Source organism: Mobula hypostoma, chromosome X2 (assembly GCF_963921235.1).
Source record: "Mobula hypostoma chromosome X2, sMobHyp1.1, whole genome shotgun sequence".
NCBI lineage: Eukaryota > Metazoa > Chordata > Chondrichthyes > Myliobatiformes > Myliobatidae > Mobula > Mobula hypostoma.
The window spans coordinates 40,718,140-40,732,840 of NC_086129.1; the positions used below are offsets into that span (position 1 = coordinate 40,718,140).

The window sequence follows — 14,701 nt, forward strand, 5'->3', positions numbered from 1 at the left end:
ATGATGGATGCTGCTTTCTTGGGCAGTGATACTTGTAGATGTGCTCAACGGCAGGGAGGGTTTTACCAGTGGTGGGCTGGGCTGTGTCCAATACTTTTTGTAGAATTTTCCATTCTTGGGCATTGGTGTTTCCGTTCCAGGTTATGACCAGTCAGGATACTCTCCACAGTGCATCTCTAGAAGTTTGTCAAGTTTTTAGATGGCAATACATGCCAAATCTGCACAAACTTCTAAGTGCAGGACTTTGGGAGAAAATTGGAGGTAGTTGAATATCTGGGAATACTTCCAGTCCAGCTGTCATGTTAACAGTTGGCTCTTTCCTAGAAGTGGAATTCTCTGTTGTGCTTGGTTTCCATAGAGTCATTATATTTGAATGGCTACCTTCCAGGGTGAGGCTGTCTTACTCTAACTGTTTACATAACTGCTGTGTGGATTTTCTGAAAAGAAAATATAATAAAAAAACAAAATCTTTTGAGTTTTGGAGTCATAATCAGAGTATTTTCCAAAATGGTGAAAATTAACCTAACAAGTGCCACTTATGAAATAGAGCAGCAAATTTCTCCCACTAGCTGCATCTCGAAGTGTTTATCAATTACTGCTGCAAAGTCTGGCTCTATTTTGTATTGTTAACAGCAGCGGTGTATAATAGTCAATACTCCTCTGCTCATGTATAGGGAAATCAAACTTGCTTAAACACACTTTTTTGCATTTATCTGATCGCTGGTGAATCCCCACCATTGCTGCTCAGAGCATTCTGAGAACTGCCTCTCAAGTACTGTCAATCTTACTCAAGGCACCCTGAAGATTTCCCCTCCAGCGCTACTCAGCACACTTTTGGAGTTCTGCTATTGCTGCTTGCTGAAACTTTAAAATTCCCCACCGATGGTGTTATCCACACCCTTGATCTCTTTAGGTAGATTGATACTTTATTGATCCAAAAGAAATTATAGTGTCACAGTAGCATTACAAGTGCGCAGATTTACAAATATTAGAAGAGAAGTAAGAAAGAATTAAAAAATAACTTGCCTTAAACAGTCTAACAGGAGGGGGTCATCACTTCCCCGGCTATAGGTTGACTAATTATAGAGCCTAATGGCCGAGGGTAAGAATGACCTCATATAGTGCTCTTGTAGCAGTGCAGTGGCCTTAGTCTATGACTAAAAGTGTTCCTCTGTTCAGCCAAGGTGGCATGCATAGGGTGAGAAACATTGTCCAGGATTGCCAGGATTTTCTGTAGGGTCCTCTGTTCTACCACAGCCTCCAATGTGTCCAGTTTGACTCCTATAACAGAGCCAGCCTTTCTAATCAGTTTATTGAGCCTGTTGGCATCACCCGTGTTGATGTCATTGCCCTAGCACACCACCGCACGGAAGATTGTACTGGTGACAACAGACTGGTAGAACATGTGAAGGAGAGGCCTGCAGACTCCAAAGGACCTCAGTCTCCTCAGGAAGTAGAGGCGACTCTGGTCCTTCTTGTACACAGCCTGTGTGTTGGTGCTCCACTCATCCAGGTGCACATCCAGGTACTTGTAGGTCCTCACTACATCCACGTCCTCACTATTAATAGTAACAGGGAGCAGTGCAGGATTAGTCTTCCTAAAGTCCATCACCATCTCCTTTGTCTTACTGATGTTGAGCTTCAGATGATTCAGCTTGTACCATTTGACAAAGTCCTCCACCAGGACCCTGTATTCATCCTCCTGTCCTCCCTTTATTCACCCAACTATTGCTGAGTCATCAGAGAATTTCTGCAGATGATATGACCCAGTGTTGGATCTGAAGTCCGAGGTATAAAAGGTAAACTGGAAGGGAGCTAACAGAGTTCCCTGTGGGGCCCCAGTGCTGCTTATAGCCACGTCTGACACACAGCTCTGAAGCCGCACAAACTGTGGTCTGCCAGTCAGGTTGTCCATTATCCAGGATACAATGGAAGTACCAACCTACATTGAACAGAGCTTCTCCCCCAGCAATGAGGGCTGTAGGGTTTTGAAGACACTTGAGAAATCAAAAAAACATGATATCACAGTGCTGCCCTGCTTATCCAAATGGGACTAGGCTCTGTTCAGCAGGTAGATGACAGCATCATTGTCTCTAATGTACTCCTGGTAGACAAACTGTAGAGGATTGAGTGCTGATTTGACCAGGAGTCAGAGGTGAGGCATACCAGCCTCTCTAGGGTCTTCATGATGTGTGAGATCAGGGCCACTGGACAGTAGTTATTCAAGACTTTCAGGTAGCTCTTCTTGGGTACTGGGACCACACATGACGTTTTCCACACAGTCGGGTCCCTTTCCAGGCTGAGACTCAGATTGGAAATGCACTGGAGAAACACGCACAGCTACTCAGCACACCCCTTCAGGACCTTGGGGTTCACACCATCGGGTCCCAATGCTTTGCCGTGTCTGAGTTTCCCAGAGCCCTTCTCAGCTGCTCAGTAGTGAAGGTGAGTCCATGATGACTGGGGAGTTGGTGGGAGGTGAAGTTAGGACAATAACAGTTAGTAGGTGGAGGTGTGGATGGTAGGTGCAGGGCAAGGAGGGGATTAGACACTGGTAACCTGTGTTGTTCATCCACACATTAAACTGCAGGGGGGAGGAGGGGGAGGCATTGGGCGCCTTGGCACCTGGACTTTAATCTCCCCATCAACGTTCTCCTTGGACTACGCACTAACTCTGTTGTGCACTCCCAGGTTTCAGTTATGGGATAGGTTTTTGGAACATACACCATGCTTCCTGCTCAGAAACGTCCTGACCAATGAAAATGAATTCCCCCAATTTACACTATTAATTTCATTTTAATATTTTATCTTCAATCAAATCACCCCTGATGCTTTGGGTCTCTTGTTTACGTAATTGTTCCATGTTCAAAGTAAAATGTATTATCAGAGTATGTATATGTTACCATATACTATCTTGACATTCATTTCCTTGAAGGCATTTACAGGAAAATAAAGGAATACAATTGAATTTACATAAAACTATACACAAAGAGCCAATGTGCAAAGGAAGACAAATTACACAAGTAAAAAATAATACTGACACCTTGAGTTCTAAAGAGTCCTTGAAAGTGAGCCTGTCAGACATAGAATCAGTTCAGAGTTGAGGCGAGTGATTGTTACTTGTGTTTAACTTTAAGCCGGGCAGCAAACCAGGTTAGCTGGGCTCCCTCCAAGGCCAAGATATCCATTCTAAAGTGAAGGAGATCTTTCATTTCAGTTTTATCCAGTGCAGACAGCTTCCTTCCTTTTTATTCTAGAACTATTCTGATTTTGAATAGCTGATGAGATTGGGCAGAAAGTTCAGAACAAGGGAACATCACTTTAAAATTGTTGTTTTCCGTGGTCAAAATAAGAAACACTTTTTCACACAGGAATTGCACACACACTGGAATTCAGAAGAACGAGGGGTGACCCAAATGAAACCTAGCGAATGGTGAAAAGCCTCACTGGAGTGGATGTGGAGAGTATGTTTCCTATGGTGGGGGAGTCTAACACCAGAGGACACTGCCTCAACATAGAGGAACGTGTATATGTAACGGAGATGAAGAGGAATTTCTTTAGCCCGAGAGAGGTGAATCTGTGGAATTCTTTGCCACAGGCGGCTGTGGAGGCCAAGTCTTTATGTATATTTAAGGCAGAGGTTGATAGATTCTTGATTGGTCAGGGCATGAAGGGATACAGGGAGAAGGCAGGAGATTGGGGCTGACAGGAAAAATTGAACAGTCATGATGAAATGGTGGAGCAGATTTGATGGGCCAAATGGCCTAATTCTGCTCCTATATTTTATAGTGTTATGGTCTAAAATGTAAAAGTAATCTGAAACTCCTACCCTCTGAGGAGCTGAAGTTCTAACATCCAGGAACAATAGATCCTGGTGAGTGAACTTCAAAGGATTATAGCAAAATGTCATTGAGATAATATTCTATCTGCATTCAGCTTAATGGCAGAAAACTTTCGGGGGTGAATGGCTATCTATTGTCCCTCTAGCATTAAGTTGGAAGTTACTGGTACTTACTCAAGTATTTTAAAAATGACAATTAAAAAGCTGCAGATTTTGTAAATCTGAAATCGAAACAAGAAATGCAGGAAGCACTCAATGGGTCAGGCAGCATCTGTGGAAAGAGCAACATTTACTGTTTTAGGTTTGGTCCTTCTCTTTCCACAGATGCTACCTGACTTGCTGAGAGTTTTCAGCATTTTCTTTTTTTATTTTCTATTAATAAAATGACAATACATTAAAGAAACAGTTGTTTACATTGGATAATAAATCAAAAGAGATACAAGAGCTGTTGAATAATTTTATGTGCATATTGACAAAAGTATTCAAAAGGTGGTTTTGCACAGCCATAGTCCAATTAGAGAACCAGATCACCTCCTTGGATGTTCTGCCCTGGAGATGAACTTCAGGATTGGATTACCATCTGCCCATCATTCTTTGACAAGTGTCCAACATGATCTCTTATGAAGTCAAATTAATTCTCAATTGATTTAACAAATGAATAAGTCCACGGCCATGGTGCGATAATATGGAATTGACTAACACCACTTCACAGAAGGTATCAAGAAATGTTGGTTTGAAAGTTGCACAAAGAAAGTCACAATTATCTTTGATTTTGCAAAATGACTTTGACCAACAAATACAGTTATTTTGAGGTTGCAAATATGGATTCAAATGTAAAACAAACAAGGTTGACGATGTGTTCTACATTTCCTTCATCCCTTTGGTACACTCAACATTTTGTGCCAAATAGTGCAAACTAGTAAGGTTTCAATTTGGTACTCATATCTCAATAAGATTGACTTCAGGATCTCTCAGTGAGGAAGAATTGCATACAAATTTGTACAAAAATGCTGTAATAAGTTCTATGGCTTTTTGATGAATGGCACCAAGCTCTTTTATGGTGAGGATCTTCTTCTCTGAAAGTGTTGAATTCATATTACTTGAATTTACATTTAATTAAAATGCAATTGCAATTGTTCAAAGAAACTTAAGAAGGATTGCTAATGTCATGCAAAAATATTGTACAATTATTTTTGTGAGTATACAATTAAATCCCCTTTCTCTAAGGGGGTTTAATATTCACCAGTATGGACTTTATTAAAATGAAGACAGGTATTTGATGTTTAAACTATGACAAGTTACAACATAGATTCCTATTGGTAATGTCGTAATATGGGGACCTTGTCATTCAAAATTTGACAACATTTGGAAGTAGGAAAAGGACCCATCTGTGGAGAGAGAGGCTTGGAGACATTTGGTGATAAAAAGAGCCGGATAGTGGTAGAGCTGTTAAAACTGAAGACACACAAGAACTGGAGGAGAGCAGGGAACTCATAGAGCTTGAGGGCTGGAAGAAGCGGACAGGACTTGGGGTTTTGGATGAGCCTGTACAAGCTGGGAAGTTAACCAGGAGAGGGATAAATAAAGCATTAGTGCCACCTTCCTGCTCCATCAACAGCTCCAAGGAGCAACAATAGTGAGTTTACGAACTTGGAGAATAAAATAATTGTTGAGATGAAGGACGAGGAAGGCTTGAGGAGTGGATGATAAAGTACACGCTTATTTTGGACTAGCCATTGGAGAGAAATTTGACTTGAAATGGGCTAGAAGGAGTTAAGGGAATGCTTTACCAGCAGGCAAGTTTCTTTCCAACTCTTTCTCCACCCACAGTGTCCTGTTCCTGTCTCCTTCCGCTGAAAATTATTTTTAAAACTGCAGAAGGTGGAGAGAAGGAGGGAATAGAGACAGAGAATGCTTCACTCCTGAGCTCTAGCAGAATTTTCATTTGAAACGGTCTTATGATGTTAACATAAGAAACAAACTACTACAGTGGAGACCCAGTTCTGGAAATGAGAAATGTCAGTATTAGTCTGAAATGTTACATGAACAAACTGCGCAGTGAAATTCTAGCTCAGTTCCAGACTTCATGATCCACTCTTTGGTTACCCTGACTCTTATATTTGGACAGCAGCTTCTACACATCTGTGAATTCAACTTTTGTATCCCCTTCTATCTTTATGTGGCTCTGAAGGGGTGGCTGAGGTATGCAATTCTCACCGGCATTTAGTTACCTTGGCATCACTGAGGGGAAAAGAATCTTTCAGGTCATCAGAGATTGCCAGGTACCTGCCTGGCCTCTGCTAAGCCCAGTGGAAGCATGAGATGGAGTATAGAAAACTGACTCGAGCAACCTGCTCTCTGAAGCTAACCACCGCCTTACTGCCTAATACAAATGTGCAAGTTATTACCAGGGTAAGTGACAAACAATGTGTTAGAAATGCTTTGAAGGATTATTTAGAAAGGAATTTCTTGTTGTATATTGTTGAGAATTAGATGGGGAGTGAAGGGGAGTGAAGGGGAATGAGTTAGCAGCCATAGAAAAGAGAATGGAGAGGGATTAGAGAGATGGATACTTTATTGATCCCAAAGGAAATTACAGTGTCATAGTAGCATTACAAGTGCGCAGATAAACAAATGTTAGAAGAGAAGTAAGAAAGAATAAAAAATAAGTTACCACAAAAAGTCTAACAGTAGGGGGTCATCACATCCCCGGCTATAGGTTGACTCATTATAGAGCCTAATGGCTGAGGGTAAGATGACCTCATATAGCGCTCCTTGGAGCAGCATACGAAGGGTGATTGATAAGTTCGTGGCCTAAAGTAGAAGGAGTCAATTTTAGAAAACCTAACAATATATTTTTCCTATATTTACACACTTAGTCCACTGGTCTTGGAGCATACGGATCCCTTCTTTGTAGAAGTCGGCGTCTTGGACCTCCAGAAAGTGGTCCACAGCAGGGCTGATTGATAAGTTCGTGGCCTAAAGTAGAAGGAGATGAGTTATTAACTTCAAACTTTCTGCATTTTCATTCTGCATTTTCACTTAAAGAGTTGAACTGCACGTGCATGTAACAAGAGCTGTATAACTCATCTCCTTCTACCTTAGGCCACGAACTTATCAATCACCCCTGCTGTGGACCACTTCTACAAAGAAGGGATCCGTATGCTCCATGACCGCTGGACTGAGTGTGTACATGTAGGAGGGGACTATGTTGAAAAATAAATGTGCTAGGTTTTCTAAAATTGACCCCGTCTACCTTAGGCCACGAACTTATCAATCACCCCTCGTAGTTATCTTAGCCTATTACTAAAAGTGCTCCTCCGTTCAGCCAAGGGGGCATGCAGAGAGATGTTAATTAAACATCTATATCAAGGAGCCAGCACTGGAGTGATGGGCCGTTAAGTTCTTGTGTCTATTGTTCTCTGGCTTGGGATAGTTGGTATTCATGAGAAAATTTTAAATGTGCAGGGCAGAAGAGCAGTGTGATGGGACATTGGGAAAGTTACCCAGTAGCATTCTGTAAAGTCCTTACTCTTAATAATTTCTCCTTTGGCTCCTCCCACTTCCTCCAAACTAAAGGTGTAGCCATGGGCACCCGTATGGGTCCTAGCTATGCCTGCCTTTTTGTTGGCTTTGTGGAACAATCCATGTTCCAAGCCTATTCTGGTATCTGTCCCCCACTTTTCCTTCGCTACATCGATAACTGCATTGGCGCTGCTTCCTGCACGCATGCTGAGCTCGTTGACTTCATTAATTTTGCCTCCAACTTTCATCCTGCCCTTAAGTTTACCTGGTCCATTTCTGACACCTCCCTCCCCTTTCTAGATCTTTCTGTCTCTATCTCTGGAGACAGCTGATGTCTACAAGCCTACTGACTCTCACAGCTATCTGGACTATTCCTCTTCTCACCCTGTCTCTTGCAAAAATGCCATCCCCTTCTCGCAATTCCTCCGTCTCCGCCGCATCTGCTCTCAGGATGAGGCTTTTCATTCCAGGACGAAGGAGATGTCCTCCTTTTTTAAAGAAAGGGGCTTCCCTTCCTCTACCATCAACTCTGCTCTCAAACGCATCTCCCCCATTTCACGCACATCTGCTCTCACTCCATCCTCCCTACCACCCCACCAGCCTCCGGGTCCAACTTATAATTCTCCGTAACTTCCGCCACCTCCAACGGGATCCCACCACCAAGCACATCTTTCCCTACCCCCCCCCCGCTTTCCACAGGGATCGCTTCCCACGCACTCCCTTGTCCATTTGTCCCCCCCATCCCTCCTCACCAATCTCCCTCCTGGCACTTATCCTTGTAAGCGGAACAAATGCTATACATGCCCTTACACTTCCTCCCTCACCACCATTCAGGGCCCCAGACAGTCCTTCCAAGTGAGGCGACACTTCACCTGTGAGTCGGCTGGGGTGAAATACTGCGTCCGGTGCTCCCGATGCGGCCTTCTATATATTGACGAGACCCAACGCAGACTGGGAGATAGTTTTGCTGAACACCTATGCTCTGTCCGCCAAAAAAAGCAGGATCTCCCAGTGGCCACACATTTTAATTCCACGTCCCATTCCCATTCTGATATGTCTATCCACGGCCTCCTCTACTGTAAAGATGAAGCCACACACAGGTTGGAGGAACAACACCTTATATTCCGTCTGAGTAGCCTCCAACCTGATGGCATGAATATTGACTTCTCAAACTTCCGCTAATGCCCCACCTCCCCCTTGTAGCCCGTCCATTATTTATTTATTTATATTCACACATTCTTTTTTCTCTCTCTCCTTTTTCTCCCTCTGTCCCTCTCACTATACCCCTTGCCCATCCTCTAGGTTTCCCCCCTCCCCCTTTTCTTTCTCCCTGGGCCTCCTGTCCCACGATCCTCTCATATCCCTTTTGCCAATCACCTGTCCAGCTCTTGGCTCCATCTCTCCCTCTCCTGTCTTCTCCTATCATTTTGGATCTCCCCCTCCCACTTTTAAATCTCTTACTAGCTCTTCCTTCAGTTAGTCCTGACGAAGGGTCTCGGCCCAAAATGTCGACTGTACCTCTTCCTATAGATGCTACCTGGCCTGCTGCGTTCACCAGTAACTTTGATGTGTGTTGCTTTTTCTGTAAAGGTGTTTAGTTGACACATGACGACCTCCTGAAGAGCCATCCAAATGTGACAATTTCAATGTTCTGCTGGTCTGCTTCCCTCCTCTCACTATTCATAAGTTTTTGTTCATTTGTACATTTGCTGGCCACATTGTGACTTTTCTGTGGTCAAAGGTTTGCACTGGGGTGTTTAACTATGTCAGAGCACCATTTGTCATTATTTACAACACTGCTCAAATTGTTGTTGTTGTTACCTTAGAAATAGATTGTAATTGATTCACAAGGCTGCAGTAATTCGCAGAGGAGGCCTCAATGTAAAAGAGTTTCAGACAATTATTTCAAGACTTTTCATTTTGTGGATATTGCAAACATCAGCTGAAGCACATCTTTGAGTTATTTGTCTGTAAGGAGCAAGAAGGCAGATTTATGAAACATCTTTCATGAGCTAACATCACTCACAAGTACTTTACAGGCAAAAAAACTTCAACAATGAAGGGGGATCTGAATGAAACCTATAAAATATTGAAAGGCCTTGATTCAGTGGACGTGGAGAGTATGCCTCCAATTGTGGGGGATTCTAAAAGCAGAGGACACAGCCTCAGAGTGAAAGGAAGTCCCTTTAGAAAACAAATCTGATATTTGAAGACAAATATCAGAGTTGTATTATACATGCATACTTTGACAATAATATTAACCTTTGAACCTTTGAACAGAGATGAAGAGGAAGTTCTTTAGTCAGAAGGTGGTGAATAATTGCCACAGATGGCTGTGGAGGTTGTCATTGCTTATTTGGGCACTTAGCTCCCAGTGGAGCATAGGCCATTGATGACCTCCCGTCACCATCCTCCAAAGTTGATGGTCTGGTTGGAGTTCATCAATGTTTCTGTCATCCATTGTATCCACTGTACGGGGGATTGGCCTATACAGCTTCACCAAAGCCCTCTTGGCTGGCCTTACCAGTTTCTACCTCTCTCGATGGGGACCTATAGGGTTAGAATTTAGAATTAGAATTTATTTAAACCTTATCCCACAATGCAAGGGAGTAAAAATCTTTGCGTTATGACTCTGTCGCAATGTACAGACATGTGAATTTAATAGTCTAATGGCTTGTAGAAAGGAGCTGTCCCATAGCCTGTTGGTCTTGGCTTTAATGCTGTGGTAACGTTTGCCAGACTGAAGCAGCTGAAACAGTTTATGGTTGGGGTGACTGGTGTCCCCAATGATCTTCCAGGCCTTCTTTCTGCACCTACTGCTATAAATGTCCTCAATGGAGGGAAGTTTACATCCACAGGTGCGCTGGGCTCTCCGTACCACTCTCTGCAGTGCCCAGCGATCAAGGTTGGTGCAGTTCCTGTACCAGGTGGTGATACAGTCAGTCAGGATGCTCTCAATGGTGTCTCTGCAGAAGGTCTTGAGGATTTGGGGCCCCATGCAGAATTTTTTCAGTGGCCTGAGGTGGAAGAGAAGCTGTTGTGCTTTTTATGCCACAAAGCCGGTGTGTACAGTCCAGGTGAGATCATCAGTGATATGTATACCGAGGAACTTGAAACTGCTCATCCTCTCAGTTGCAGACCCATTGATGTTGATCGGGCCGAGCCTGTCTCCATTCCTCCTGTAATCCACAATCAGCTCTTTTGCTTTTTGGACATTGAGGGAGAGGCTGTTATCCTGGCTCCACTGTGTCAGGGTGTCAACCTCTCCTCTGAGGGCGGTCTCATTACCGCTAGAAGTAAGGTCGATCAAAGTTGTGTCATCTGTGAATTTGATCAGCAGATTGGAGCAGTATGTGGCAGTAGAGTCGTGGGTGTAAAGGGAGCAGAGAAGGGGACTCAGGACACAACCCTGGGGGGTACTTGTGTTGAGGGTCAGAGGGGCAGAGGTGAGAGAGCCCATTCTTACCACCTGTCGGCGATCCAGTAGGAAGTCCAGGATCCAGCTGCACAAGGCGGGGTGCAGGCCAAGGTCTCTGAGCTTCCTGTCAGGTTGGAAGGAACTATGGTGTTGAATGCTGAACTGTAGTCCAGGAACAGCATTCTAACGTATGCATCCCTCTTCTCCAGGTGAGTGAGGATGGTGTGTAGTTCTGTGGCTATGGCAAAATCAGTAGACTGGTTCCGTCGGTAGCCGAACTGTAGGGGGTCCAGTGTGGGTGGTAGCCTGCTGCAGATGTAGTCTTTAACCAGCCTCTCAAAGCATTTGCTTACTATTGAGGTGAGTGTGACAGGGCGCCAGTCGTTCAGACATGTTACCTGGGTTTTTTTAGGTGCAGGGACAATGATGGACGATTTGAAGCAGGAGGGTACTACACACTGGGAGAGGGAGAGATTAAAAATATCCGTAAACACACCAGCCAGCTGTTCCACACACACTTTGAGGACCTGCTCTGGGATGCTGTCCGGCCCCGCTGCTTTGGAATGTTCTACGGACCTTCAGCCTCGGAGATGACTAAGGGGCAGGTGGCGTTGGCGGCTCTCCTCAGGTTCAGTCCTGTCAACCTCGAATTGAGCATAAAAAAAACATTTAGCTCGCCCAGGAGCGAGGCGGCAATCTTGGCTGCACTGCTGCTGTTCCTCTTGAAGTCTGTGATTGTTTGCAGTCTTTGCCATTGTCGCAGAGTTGTGAGTGGAGTTTGAGAGGCAAGGCCAAGTCATTGGGTATATTTCAAGTGGAGTTTGGTAGGCTCTTGATTAGTCAGGATGTCAAAGGTTATGGGGAGAAGGCAGGAGAACAGGGATGAGAGGTATAATAAATCAGCTATGATGGAATGGCGGAGCAGACTTGATAGGCCAAATCGCCAAATGCTTCTATTCCTTATGGTCTTATGGGCATTACTACTGTAACATAGGAAGCATAGCAGACTCGCTACAGAGTCTTGACTTTTGCCCCCACAGACGCTGTTTGACCTGCTAAGTTCTTCCACTAACAACACACAAAATGCTGGAGGAACTCAGCAGGCCAGGAAGCATCTATGGAGGGGAGCACACAGTCAACGTTTCAGGCTGAGACCCTTCATCTGGACTGGAAAGAAAGAGGAGAAGTCAGAGTAAGAAGGTGGGGGGGAAGGGGAGGAAGAAGTGCAAGGTCGTAGGTGATCGGTGAAACCGGGATGGGGAGGTGTGAAGTAAAGAGCTGGGAAGTTGTTTGGTGAAAAAGATACAGGGCTGGAGAAGGAGGAATCTGGTGGGAGAGGACAGAAGGCCGTGGAGGAAAGAAAAGGGGGAGGAGCATCAGAGGGAGGTGATGGGCAGGTAAGGAGATAAGGTGAGAGAGGGAAATGGGAATGGGAATAGTGAAAGGAGGGGGCGAAACTACCAGAAGTTCGAGATATCGATGTTTAAGCCATCAGGTTGGAGGCTACCCAGATGGAATATAAGGTGTTGCTCCTCCAACCTGAGTTTGGCCTCACTGCAGTAGCAGAGGAGGCCATGGAGTGACATGTTGAAACGTGAATGGGAAGTAGAATTGAAGTGGGTGGCTATCGGGATATCCCGGTTTTACTGGCGGGTGGAGTGTAGGTGCTTGGCGAAGTGGTCTCCCAATCTGTGTCGGATCTCACCAATATGCAGAAGGCCACTCCGGGAGCACTGGATACGGTAGATGACCTGGAAGGACTGAATGGTAGTGAGGGAGGAGGTGTAGGGGCAGGTGAAGCACTTGTTCCACTTGCAAGGATAAGTACCAGGAGGGAGATCAGTGGGGAGGGATGAATGAACAAGGGAGTCGCATAGAGAGTGATCCCTGCAGAATGCAGAAAGAAGGGGGTAGGGAAAGATGTGTGTGGTGGTGGGATCCTGTTGGAGATGACGGAAGTTACAGAGAATTATGCGCTGGACGCGGAGGCTGGTGGGGCGGTAGGAACTACCCTGAAGTTCCTCCACTAGTTAGTTTTTTTGCTGCAGACTACAGTATGTTCAGTTTCTTGTGTGAACATTCCAGTCAAGTTGTTCAGAATAAGTTTCCACTGAGAAAGTACCTTACAAAATTTCTTCATGTCATAAGAGGCTGTTCAACCCATTGAGTCTATGCCAGTTTAGTGCAATCAATCCCATTCACCCACTCATTTCTCACACACACCCATCAACTCTTCCCACCCACCTACACCAGGGACAAGTTACTGTGGCCAACTATCTATCATAAAGCGCTTGCGACGTGGGAGGAAGTTGGAGCATCTTGAGGAAACTCACACGACAGAAGGATGAAGACACAAACTCTTCACAGTAGGCAGATGAGCTCAGATTCAAACCTGGGTCACTGTAACTATGCATCAATAGCACTAACTGCTGCATCACTGAAAGAATCATTCATCGATCAAACTTCTTGAACATGACATCTCTGTTAACGCCTTTGGTGAATAAAAACAGATGCATGTTCCTTGTTGTCCTGGAAGAGATCTCTAGAGAGAATTAGACCCAGATGTGCCACGTGTGTAAAGACGATCAAGATCCCACTATGACTTGGACTTCTGGTCCTCTGCAGTTTTCATGACAAAACATGGGTATCAAAAATTTTAAATGCTCTTTTGCCTCCTTTCTTCTGCTTCTCCACAGAAATCAAACCCCTAGTTCTCTTTGTTACTCAAAGTAACAAGGAGAGTTTATCCAGCTGCTGTTTAGCATAAATATTTGTGCTATGTGCCAGAAAAGAATGGAGCACTTGAGCGGTTGGGGATCAGTTCTACATCCATGGCTGACATGCCTTGAATTCCAGTAATCTTGAGAAATTGAATGAATTTTGAATGGTGACGGCCTATGAATAGCCCTCAGTCTTTGGCAGAAATTCCAATAAAAAAGCATGTATCGCAGCCTTCAGAAAGCACCAGCAGCAATCTGGGCCATTTCTGTGAAGTGAGGATTGTGCTAAAGGGCACTTGATCTTCCCTCAAAGCAGCCTTGTGTGTGGATGTTTGAGCAGCATCCCACAGTCCTGAAACAAACCCCACCCCAACACCTGACCCCTAAGCCTCTCTGCCTTGGCACTTTCTCTTCCTTCAAGAGGTATTTGTCTAGCCTCTGTCACAACCTGCAAATCATTCCTCAGCCAACAACTCCAAAGACAAGTTATCCATTCATAAACAGGAGAGATTCTGCAGATGCTGGCAATCCAGAGCAACAAACACACACACACACACACACACACACACACACACACACGCACAAAATGCTGGAGGAACTCAGCAGCCAGGAGTCCTGATGAAGGGTCTCGGCCCAAAAGGTTGACTTACTCTTTTCCATAGATGTTGCCTGGCCTACTGAGTTCCTTCAGCATTTTGTGTGTGTTGCTTAAATTCCTTGGTAAATTCCTTAGAACAAGGTTGTAAAAGGTGCTATGTAAATGTATGCCTGTTTTTCAGTGATGAAATCAGTGGGGAAATAGGGAATGCCAGACAAAGTTAGTGAAGGTGTTTGAAAGGGCAGTGAAATAAATTTTCCTGGTTATAATTCTCATAATCTCTGGAGAAAGTTCTTTGAGGTATACATGAGTAATTTCACTTTGTGCTTTGGGCATCTTACAGCATAATAGAGCTGATGGGGGTTTTCAATGAATGGGAGGGCTGATAACCAAAAGACACAAACTTAAAGTTACCTTATAATGACCTTGATGAGATTTGTAAAATTATGAGGGCCATAAATAAAGTGAATGGTCACAGTTATTTTACCAGGGTAGGGGAGCTTAAAACAAAGAGGCATAGGCTTAAGGTGAGGAGAAAGATTTTCACACAGAAGGTGGTGGGTACTTTTTTAAACGATTAGCGTTATTTGTCACATGTA

The 14,701-nt window shown here is 44.3% G+C and overlaps 1 protein-coding gene across 13 annotated transcripts in view; it reads left to right on the top strand.

The window, feature by feature from the left end:
- The window catches only part of LOC134340769 (pleckstrin homology-like domain family B member 1), a 412,363-nt gene that overhangs the window by 51,628 nt on the left and 346,034 nt on the right, over positions 1–14,701 (top strand). The window contains exon 1 of one of the 13 annotated variants that reach the window (XM_063038259.1): positions 5,372–6,253. The exons of the other annotated variants lie outside the window; for them this stretch is intronic. Coding sequence (XP_062894329.1) covers positions 6,164–6,253 — 90 coding nt within the window. The 5' untranslated portion in view covers positions 5,372–6,163. Of the gene's footprint in view, positions 1–5,371; positions 6,254–14,701 lie in introns of those variants that run through there. 13 annotated transcript variants of the gene reach the window in all.